Source organism: Erythranthe guttata, chromosome 3 (genome assembly GCF_056151865.1).
Source record: "Erythranthe guttata isolate IM_541 chromosome 3, IM_541, whole genome shotgun sequence".
Lineage (NCBI taxonomy): Eukaryota > Viridiplantae > Streptophyta > Magnoliopsida > Lamiales > Phrymaceae > Erythranthe > Erythranthe guttata.
The window spans coordinates 16,982,270-16,994,359 of NC_142535.1; the positions used below are offsets into that span (position 1 = coordinate 16,982,270).

Sequence of the window (12,090 nt, forward strand, 5' to 3'; positions counted from 1 at the left end):
TAATTACAGTCCTACATCAACTGTGCATTGTCTTACGAAAACTTCCCTCCTTCACTAGGTAAATTTAACATCGTAAAGGTGAACGTGCAAGACATTAGTTAGTTGATGGATTTTTATAATTACTCAAACATGAGAGAATTTTTCGTAATTTAAGTATACATATGGAGTGCCGTAATTTACCCTTTATTATTATTATCATTTCCGAGTTTATTACAATTTTTTTTTTTTTTTTTTGCGTTGGTGTAATAGTTTAAAGAGTAAAAAGCAGTTTACCTCCTAAACTATGACCCGTTTTGCACTTTACCCCCTAAACAATTTTTTTTTGCACGTTTTTACCTAAACTTAATCTTTTGTTGCACGGTGCCCTAAAAATGCAATTTTGACCGGAATCTTACACCACATGCCATTCACGTGAGTTTGGCAGGGTCAAAAGTGTATATTCCCCTACATTCATCAAACTAAATAAAAAAGAAAGAAAAAAAACAAATAATAATAATAATAATAATAATAATAATAATAATAATAATAATAAAAGAAAAGAAAAGGAGCAAAAATCTGCAACCCCTCTTCCTCCTTCCTCGAGAAAAACCTGCACCCTCCTCCTCCTTCATCGAGAAAAGCCTGCAAACATGAGAGAACCAAAATTGTCTACTAGTATCGCCGCCGTAGAAAACCTGCTCCGAGTGACTTTTCACCACCAACTCAAAGATGGAAGCTATATAATTATACTTTATTTGAATTAAATTTGGAGAATTTTTGGAAATGACAATTTGAGATTTCCTTTGACCATTAACACTGCTCCCGTTCTCCGCCGGCAAACTCGACGCTGACGCCGATGCCACCTCTGCCGGCAAACCCTGCAACTTTATCCTCCACAAAAAGTGCTACCAATCGCCACAACAATTAAACCACCCCGAGAATTTGGGGAAAAACAAGAAATTCTTTCACCGGAGAAATTGTTCCCTGCCCCTAAATCTCAACAAGGTAATTTGCCTCATGACCATTCTCCGTCTCCTCTGCCTCAGCCAGGGCGACAACACCGTCGCCGCCGTGGCCGTTCTCGCCGCCATGGCCGTTCTCTCTCTTCTCAATTCATTCTACCCTTTTTTCAATTACTGCTGCTTTATACATTATTTATTTATTTATTTATTTTCTCCATTGAAATCATGATCAATATGTTTCTGGTTGTTGACTTTAGTGTATCGATTCTTTTTGTGGGATCAGATGTCTATTTTGTTGAGATTCAATCATTCGTAATCTAAAACATATATAAGAATGAAAAGGAGAAAAATAATAAGAACAAAAACAAGAAAGATTCTCTTAAGAAAATGAGGTTTTGAGCTTTGAGTTGATTTTTTGAAATTTGAGTTGAGATGTTTTTTGGCTGGGGCTTGGGGATGGCTTGGGTTTGCGAGGATGGTGAGTTACAGCTTTTCTTGTTTTTTTCTTTTTTTTTTTTTTAGATTATTTATTTATTTATTTTATTTAAACTATTAATTTATATTTAATATATAGGATGTATGTGAATGGACAAATTTATCCCTGCAAATCTCACGTGCACTGCACATGTTTTAGAATTCCGGTCAAAATTGCCGGAAAATTTAGTTCAGGGGGAACCGTGCAACGAATAAATGAGTTCAGGTAAAAACGTGCAAAAAAAATTTGTTTGGGGGGTAAAGTGCAAAACGGGTCATAGTTTAGGGGGTAAACTGCTTTTTACTCTAGTTTAAATTATGTGGAATTGACATTGATGGGAATCCAATCCCATCTTGGATACATGAGATGATGAGATGCAATAGCTTATGAAGTCTTGTGAGCTGTGATCACATGTATACCTAATATATGTTTGTTGGTTGTTTTTTTTTTTATTTTCTTTTTTACCATGCTCATGAAATATATATTGTACCAACTTACCACTCCGAAACTACTTAAGTTATACCCATGTCGGCAAAATGAAATATATATTATTGCGCTATGATAATTTTGAAGGTATCGTGGATGTAGGTCATCTGAACCACGTGAATTTCTTTTATTATTTATTCTACTTTTAGTAGTTTTAATCCGTGTATATACAAAATTATAGTTGCAACATACCGGTAAACTGCCGGCTACCTTAATGGACGTTGAATCACCATAAATTATATCGTGCATCAAGTGTGTCGGGCCAGGGGATGGAGCCCTCTGGCCAAAAATTTTACCTTTTAGCAAGTAAACTGTTACAATTGAATAAGATAAATTAACAAAAATAAACCAACTTTTTTATAATAATAAAAAGCAAATACCCCAAAGTGGAGAATATTAACCAATTCTTATTGATGGAAATTAATTATTCCATTGCTATCATTCTAATCTTAGCCCATAATAAATGACTATAGCTACTACCAAGTCTTAAATAAGTGATATACCGTTGGACGATTTTACCCCTCTTAACGCCAAATTTATAAACATGAAAGGTACATGCACTTAATTTCCTTAACATTGGTTGCTCTCTCATTATCACTTTTCGGCCTTTGGAGTTTGTGTTTGGGTGGTCAAATTTATGCTCTCTCCATTCAAGTATGTATGGGACAAAAAATGAATGTGTAACACTCAATATATTTCACTCGGTATAGTACTCGATAAATTTGTGATAAATTGGCGCGATTGTAATATTAACATTTACGATTAGTGGCGGAGCCAGCAAAAAGTCAGAGGGGCAGTGGAAATCTGAAGATTTTTTGTGTATAATATCACTAACGGCCCTCCTAGAATTCTTTTAATGCATTCGATCGTTGCGGACTTCAAATCCTGGCTCTGCTAGTGTTTACGACGTTAAATCGACATTAAAAGAAACGATAATATTTTACTTTTACTTGTTCGTAATTAAACATTTAATGGGATAGAGCATGATATCACATTTTCCAAATTAGTGTGTAAGAATTTTGGATTGGCATCAACCTTTTTTTTGGAAATACTTTCATAACTCCATCATATGTTTAACATTTTTTTTATATATCCAATGTAGGCCCAATTTCAAATCAAAGCCATGCCAACATTGATAATTAGTTATATTGAGTAAAAGTTATATTTGATTGACATTTTTTTTTGCTCTTACACTAAAAAGTAGTATCTTTTAAAGTAAAAACATTCATGAGAATATAAGATCTTCATCATTTCTAGAACAAATATTACATCCACCTAACTTTTTTTTAATTATTATGGGATGCGAATTTAGTTAATGTTAGTATTCCAAAGTCCCATTGTCTTAAAGAAAATATGCCCAAACCAACAATATTCTTAAGCTTACGTTAGACATCATTAAAAAAATAAGTTTGAAATTTAATTTATTAATTTTGCAAGTAATTTCTGCAAATTGGCTCAAACACCTCATAAAGTATGAAAAATGCTGAAATTGAAAATAAAACCTAACGATTCTGACTGGAATATTCTCACTAAGATCAAATTAAATTATAAATAAATGCACCTTAATTTATTGTAAGAAAAGTGACGTGCAAGTCTTGAATTATACTACGTCTTTCTTTAAAAAAATAAAAGGCCCGGGCAAATTACGATCACCACCTGAAATAAAGTTAAATTGCGAGAGAAAAAAAATATTCTATTTAAGTAATTAAAACCACCTCCTTAATTATGTACTTTTTTACACGTTGTCAAATTTATTTACTGAAAGATGCGTTTTTTCGTAAAACAATACATAGTTAAGGGGATAACTTTAATTACCTAAACCAGAAGAATTTTTTCGTAATTTGACCTTAGCTCAATGAAATCGAAGCATTTCAATCCAATGACTGAGGAGATTCTTTGCCATTAGAATTATAATTGAAATTAAAATTAAGACTTAGTTAACCCCACTTTTAGGAGGTCAATGCCTGAAAAAGTCAGCAAGGACGGCCTTGTATTAGATAATTCAATTATTAATTTAAGAAACTTGGTTGTTGTCTTGTTGAAATCAAACACCTAACAAACTAAGATATGACCAATTCAATGTTGAAATAGTTACCATTTCTGTCAGAAAAAATTAAACAAAAAAAAAATAGAATTCAAATTATAATTTTACGCCATGTGCGAGAAATTCAACCAAACTATTACTGTCAAGAAAATTCGAACTTCAGTCGATTAACACAAACTCATTTACTCCAACCGTTAGGTGATTTCATGCGAAACTATATGATAGATAACATATGTATTTATAAATTATCCCTCAAGTTTGCACTAATTTCACATTTGGTCCCCATGTTCACAAAAAAAAAACACATTTGTTCCCTCATGTTTCAATAATTTAACACTTATGGTCATTTTCGTCATTTTACCGTTAATTTGTAGTGACGGGAACACGCTTGATTCCGTTAGTAATAACGGAAAATTGACGGAAAAGACTATAAACGTTGAATTTTTGAAACATGAGGGACTAAATATATTTTTTGTAAACACGACCAAATATGGAATAAGTGCAAAATTGGGGATGGAAATTGTATTTTTCCCATTTATTTTTATTCTCATTAAGTTATATTGATTAAGATTTAAGACCATGTTTTAAGTTTCAGAATGTATGTCACCTTGTGAATTTTTTTAAATTCAAAACTATTTGTAAGCATAAAAACTATAATTTAAAAAAAATATCAAATCACTTACTTAATTACGTCATTATTAATTTTCCTTAGTTCTAAAGTAACCATGACCTAATTGACAGTTCTAAATGCTAATTAAATATTTTTATAAACCCTATTTTTTAAAGTATTTACCTTTTTGGCACTTTATTATCATTGGCTTTAAATTTTCGATGGCTGGAGGGATGACTCTTTTATGATGACCAACAACTTAACTTTTAATATAATTACATATTCATTTGAATTATATATATATATATATATATATTTATATCTAGTTGGTTTATTTTTTCTGAATAATTATATCTAGTAGGTACCATTTGAATGAATGTAATTAATAAACCAGACCAATAAAACTCAATGTAATTTAATTTTGGGCAACTCACAACCACTCCCCCGAGTTAAGTCGGAATTACGAAAAAATCCTTCTGATATGGATAATTACAACCACTATCCTGAACTATGTATCGTTTTACGAAAAAACCCTCTTTTAGTAAGTAGATTTGACGACGTAAGGGTAATCGTGTAAGACAATATATAGTTGATGGGTGGTTCTAATTATCCAAACATAAGGATTCTTTTCATAATTTGAACATACTTCAGGGGTTGGTCATAAATTAGTTAACCTAAAGTTGACACACAAGTGTATAAAATTACTACCAATGATTTTTCAAAAAATGAAAAATTAATACCAATAAAATACTCCATCCGTTCCTAAATAGGTGTCGTTTTTCACCTTGGCACAAATCTTAAGAATCTCAATAAATATGTTTTTTTTTTATAAAAATAGATATTGATGGACCAAAATACCCTTGTTTATTAATTAATGCATGAAGAGTGGTATAGAGTTAATAAGAGTAAAATTAAAAAAATAAGCAATTAATACAGCATTGTAATTGTAAATTGACAGATAATATGGAACAAAAAAATTCTCAAAAGAAACAGATATTATGGAACAGAAGAAGTATATAAATAGAAGTACATCCTCAATCCTCGCAAGTTAATATTATAAAAATAATATGACATAATTATTGTCGAAATAAAGGATTGATTGTCGTTGTTTATAGCACTTATTTTGTTCTTAGGCATGGACAAACTCTCTGATTTTCCGTAGTTTTGACCGATTGTTAGTAAATTTAAATGCTGGCTCACTTATTTAGGGAAAAATAATTAAAAGTAGTACAATGAGTATTTATTATATAAGTTATGAAGTACATCAATATTTGACTAAGTTTATAAGCACGTAAGAATAGTTTATTACATGTTAAAAATAACTTATAAAATGTTTAAGAGTTTATACGATCTTTCAAAGTGTTCGGGTACAAAAAATAAGCTACTACAGTATAAATTAGATCCTTAAAAAAATATGTTTACCACAACTTTGTTTTTAGGATTTTATAATGAGTAAAAATAGCCTATAAGATCATTTTTATGTAAAAATCATTTTTCCAAAGGTGCTATCTATTAAAAAAAAAAGTCTTATAATTCTTAATTAAATAAGAAATTTATCCCTGAATTTGAATTTAGTATGTTCTTACTTCAAAGATATTGTCCTAAATTCATATGCATAAATAAGAAAACAAAATCCTAATACATAAATTCACTATTTTATGCACATATATACGAATCTTGAAGGCTATTTTATAGCAATTTATTGGTATAAAAATTTAGGGTAAATTACAACCACTCTTCTAAGATATAGTCAAATTACAAAAAATTCTCTCTTGTTTTGGATAATTACATCTACCCTCAACTATGAATCTTCTTACATCTCCACCGTTATGGTTTCAAATTCAACATAACAATCTAGATTTCGTGGAATGTACTCTAGTTTCTACTCGTTTTGTGCAAATATACAGTTTCTGATGCACCACAATCTGATATATACAAGCCAAAAAACACATCTTATGATCATCTAGCTTCAAAATGTAGAGCTCGAATGGGATAAAACGGATCTAAATTGAGAATATTCCATATAATATAAAAGATTCCACTAAATTTAAAACTGCAAGGGTGGTCGTGTAAGAAGATTTATAGTTGATGAATGGTTGTAATTACCCAAACAGAAGAGGATTTTCGTAATTTGACCATATCTCAGGGGTAGTTGTAATTTAGCCAAAATTTATATAAAAAAAAAGGAAAACATTATAAACGCAACCAAACGCGTCCCTGAAAATCTGACGCTGATATCATCGTAATTATTACAAGATCCGTTGCCCCTACAAGTAATTACATCCCCAAATACTTATTTAGGTTTATCTGACAAACCCCTCAATTTTTTATTAATTACATATCCAGAAGCCTATCCACTCCCACCCCACTTTTTACACCCAAGTCCCACCTCCTCCTCCTCTCTCTCTCTCTCTCTCTCTCACACACACACACACACTTCTCTCTCTCACATAAAACACACAAAACATAATAATGTAAGTAAAGTCTGTAGACCAGGAGTAGTAGTCTCAAAGTCTTTATCTGAATAACCAAAACTGACATTCTTGATTCTTCACACCAAAATCCTCTCTCCTTATTTACAGTAATGGCGGACCAATTTACCCCTCCATTCTCATCAAAATTACCGAATTAGCCCATCCTCTTTTTTAGATTCCACCAACCGTTGGAATTGAAAAAAAAAGATACAGTTCCGATGGAACTCATTTAACTAAAGCTTAATTTCTTAATTAACTTGCCTTGTACATACATAGAGGTGGCCGCCTGTAAATAGTTTTAAATTATTTAAAAAAAATGGATTTCGTGGAGGAAGTTGGGGAGAGCTCGTCGCCGGCGCGGAGTTACGGCAGCTTCGGCGGCGGCGGAAACGATGTGATCAAGAACGATGTGTACAATCGGCTGATTGAGAATGGTAACGAAGAGGCGATTAGTAATCCTGATTTTCTCGAACAGTTGGATGCCCACTTCCACCGCCTCCCTCTGAGGTATGTGTGTGTGTGTGTGTGTGTGTGAAAATGTATACATACACGTGTCTGTATGTATGTGTGTACGGAAATTTGCTGAATAAGAAAAGTGGGGTATAGTGGGTTTTTGAATCTTTTCCTTGTTTCTTGCCGTGTGTTTGCAATTCTTGAAAGAAAAAAAAAGATTGCATTTTTATGTGTTCAAGAAACTTGTTTAAGGTTAATTAGTGTATATTATGTATTGTGCCTAGCTGTATCTACACATGTATGCAACCATACGACACATAGTTCGGGTAGATTATCGAGTGATATATTCGTTTCGGAATTTATAAAGAAAGTTTGGATCTTGGGGTTTTATAATGGGTGGATATTCGATCATGTCGGTAGCTTCTCGATTTTATAGTTCGGGAGATTCTCGATTTTATTGTTTTGGCAGTTATGGGCTGGATATTAATATGGATAGAGTGGAAGACGTGTTGTTACATCAAAAGCTTCTATCTCGGGCAAAGGATCCTGAAAATCAACCCGTTTTCTTCATCCGTTTTCTCGAGGTACATTTTGCTGTCCGTTTATACTAAATGCAAAAACGTTATTCATGAGTGAACGGAATTAATTAATAGCAATTCGTTTGTTTCAGAGTGTTTGTAATAGAGATGATGATTTTGATGGCGAACAAGTGTCGAGTGTTCCTCGTGTTTCACTCCCACATAATAGTGTCAACAACGGCGTCCAATCATTAAACGACAGGTTCTCATTAAATTAAAAGTTTATATTTACGACAGCGATTCTAGAATTTATCAACCTTCTTATAAAATTAGATTCTTTGATTGTAATCGGAAAACAGGAATTCTGGGGGCGACTTTGAGACTTGCTCTAAGCTCGAGGATCTGAATTTGGATGTTAGGAGGAATTCTAATGACATAAATCGACGGGATTCGGCTGAAGATTTTACCAGACGGTAATTTTCTCACTTTTTTAATTTTTAATTTTTATTTAGACCCCTTAAATTTGATTGAAAATATAAATGTAGTACGTGGATGCGTATTGCAGGCAGGACACGTTACACACACCAATTCATGAAATAATATTTTCGACCGCCGACAAGCCGAAGCTTCTTAGTCAGGTAGATAATTAGAGGGATATTTATATGTTTCTGCTTTCGTGTTATTACATTTTAGGTCGGCACACTTAAACTACACGTTTAGTTCATAAGACTTCTTGTTAAATTAGCACATGCATAGTGCATGGTATCCGATTGTCTTTTGCTATTGATTCTTATCTTAACCCTAATTTCGTTATCCTATTTTTCTCTTTGTTTTTCATCGTTCTTACTTCCCCCTTTGCTTCGTCACATTTGGCATTCTTCACAATTTTAGAAACCGAATATTCATCCGCAGGCCATCAAATATAACTGCAAAATTTAATTTAATTTAATTTAATTTTCCGCAGCTTTCTGCTTTGCTCTCGGACGTAGGACTGAATATTCGTGAAGCGCATGTGTTTTCAACAATTGACGGCTACTCTTTAGACGTGTTTGTTGTCGATGGATGGCATTCTGAGGTATCTTCTTTAGCTAATATGCCCTGTTTTAGAATCTGGGATTTCAACATTTACACGTGTAAAATTATAATCGGGATGTTGTGTTTGAGAATCTCGGATTTAATAGTTGGTTCAAGTAATGTTCAAGTTACCCGATTTATTATTTACTATTTAGTCGAATTCATCATATCCGACTGTTACTGTACGCTAAATTGTTACTTCTAATGGATACTGTGCAACCAGTTGTCATTTTGTCGCAATTAACATTTCTAAGTCGGCAAATAATTTGTTAACCATCTCACTTTTACTAATTAACTACGGTTTTATTCGTTTTCTAGCTTTTGGGAGATTATGTTAATTTTACGATTTAGAGTGTTGCTCTGTACGTATTTTACTGACGATACAATACTGTATTGTGGCCAGGATACAGAAGGTTTATACGACCTGATGCATAAAGCAATTGCTGGAAGTGAGGTAATTAACACAGACTATCGTTTCGTCTCGTCTATAATTTTTGTTTTAGCGTCCGATAGTTCGTTAGGTAAATAAAAAATTAAATAGAAATTGTAAGATGCCTACTTTAAATCCAAATTCTCTGTTTTTGCACTCTTTAGGGAACATGGTCCGGTTCTTCGCGCATTCAAACAATTGCGGACAAAGCTATTGCTTCACCGAAGAAACAAGAAGATTGGGAAATCGACTGGAGATTATTGAAAATGGGGGAAAAAATCGCCGCTGGATCTTGCGGAGACCTGTTAGTTCACGACAATATTTCGAAAATTTTCTTAAATATTTATGCCCTTCTCCTACCACTATTCTTACATTTTTTTTTTCGATTTTTTTTTTTAATGACAAGGTATCGTGGAATATACCTCGGTGAAGATGTTGCTATTAAGGTACTTAGGTCTGAGCATTTGAATAACTCTCTCGAAGTCGAGTTTGCACAGGAGGTTGCCATTTTAAGGTAATCTACGTACTTTTGTACTAAGGCCCCGTTTGGTTGCCAAGATAAGCCATGATTAACTAAATAGTTGGACTTAATTTGATGTTTGGTATCCCAATAAATTACCGGGTCGACCCGCCAAAATTATATAATCATGGTTTATCTTGCGTTCTAATGAGTTTTTTTTCTTGGACGTTGCAAGCTTCAACAAACTAATTGGGTTTCATTAGATTATTTACTCTTATCTTGGCTAATCTTATCTTGTCAACCAAACGGGGCCTAATTGTGTGAACCAAACCTTGTAATTTTCAATTCTAATGTACATTCCGGTAACGAGATTTTTACAGTCGTATTTGTTTGTCCGGATGCAGAGAGGTACGACATGAAAATATTGTAAGTTTCATCGGTGCTTGCACAAAGTTGCCACATTTATGCATTATTACAGGTATGTTTTAAATAGTTACCTTTAAAAAAAAAAAAAGAAAAAAAGATTATATTATTACAGCCTATAATTTATGCGTGTTACTGTTCTCGTTTTGTAGAGTACATGCCTCGGGGGAGCCTATACGAATACTTGCATAAAAATCATCGTGAGTTAAAGCTCCCGCAATTGCTGAAATACGCAATTGATGTGTGCAAAGGAATGGAGTACTTGCACGAAAAGAATGTTATCCACAGAGATTTGAAGACTGCAAATTTGCTTATGGATACTTCCAATGTAAGTTTGTTAGTATTTTACTATGGGAATTTTCGTATACGTGACAAAATTAATACTGTTGGTTTTGGATCTCGAGTTAACATGGGACCTCGATGTAAGGGCAATTTTGTCTTTTCACCCCGACAATTACAGTCTAAGACAGTTGACTACTTTTACGGTCAATTCTTGAGATTCTTTTTAGTTGCTTATGCTCATATACATTTTCGATACAGATAATGCTCTATATATATATGTATGTTGATATGTGCGATAAATTATTTGAAGGTTGTTAAGGTGGCGGATTTTGGAGTTGCTCGGTTTCAGAACAATGGCGGTGTGATGACAGCAGAAACCGGAACGTACAGGTGGATGGCACCCGAGGTACAACCCTTCTCACTTGCTAAACGCGTGTCATAATTTATATAATATATATTGCAGTATTTTATCTTTTAATTTTCGACTTCAGTGATTACTAAAATAATTGATCTTACAGGTGATAAATCATCAACCATATGACCAAAAAGCCGATGTTTTCAGCTTTGCCATAGTTCTTTGGGAGCTCGTGACAGCCAAAGTACATTTTTCAAATTTTTATTTTTAATATCGGAACCTCAAATAAAGCAACAAAATCGAGTAATTTTTTTTTTTTTTTTCAGATTCCTTATGATACGATGACTCCTCTACAAGCCGCCCTTGGTGTCAGACAGGTTTGTTAAATTCTCTGAAAATTAAATAATTTTTTTTTATCTCGATTTCAGAAAATCAATCTAGATCTCGATTCTTGAAAATTATCCGTAATTTGCATATTATTACGTAATTTGATTTGTAACTTATATTTGTTAGGGTCTTCGACCGGAACTTCCAAAAAATGCGCATCCCAAGTTAATAGAGATAATGCAGAAATGTTGGGAAGCTCTTCCTATTAATCGGCCTCCGTTCAGCGAAATCAGAATCGAACTTGAAGAACTCATACAACAAGTTAAGGTATTATTCACGTATGCTGAATTAAATGGCCGAAATTCAAAATATATATTTCAATAATTTTAATTTTGCCTGAGATGAATTATGTGTAAAATTTGCAGGATACTCGAGATGAAGCAAACGGTTGCTGAGTATAATATATATACACTGACATATATATTTCTACATATATATACGTGTATACATCGGCGTGTTTTGACACTAACTAGTGAGAGCTTCTTTCGTTCATATATATAGAGATGAATTTCTTTATTTACATGGCACTGAAAAACTATCTCGATCGGGCGAGAAAAAAAAAACCGTATATTTATATATAAATAGGGGCATTAGTTTGTACTTTGTAGCAGTTTTGGAGTAAGAATGTGTCACTTTTAAACATGGTTATCGAATCGGAAAATATCGGCGTATTGTTTT

At 33.0% G+C, this 12,090-nt stretch overlaps 1 protein-coding gene across 2 annotated transcripts; it reads left to right on the plus strand.

Annotated features, from left to right (window-relative positions):
- The first annotated feature begins 6,837 nt into the window (after positions 1-6,837).
- On the plus strand, positions 6,838-12,090 carry LOC105950773 (serine/threonine-protein kinase STY46). 2 transcript variants are annotated; one of them, XM_012974136.2, is made up of 16 exons: positions 6,838-7,537; positions 7,953-8,067; positions 8,154-8,263; positions 8,361-8,474; positions 8,567-8,639; positions 8,966-9,076; positions 9,479-9,529; positions 9,670-9,809; positions 9,912-10,019; positions 10,370-10,443; positions 10,541-10,716; positions 10,981-11,076; positions 11,189-11,269; positions 11,352-11,402; positions 11,539-11,679; positions 11,778-12,090. In XM_012974136.2, the coding sequence occupies exons 1-16, from the start codon at positions 7,347-7,349 to the stop codon at positions 11,805-11,807; spliced, it is 1,662 nt and encodes a 553-aa protein (XP_012829590.1). In that variant the 5' UTR covers positions 6,838-7,346; the 3' UTR covers positions 11,808-12,090. The 2 variants fall into 2 exon arrangements, with proteins under 2 accessions (XP_012829590.1, XP_088671909.1); XM_088815783.1 differs by having other exon boundaries at positions 6,919-7,537; positions 10,346-10,443.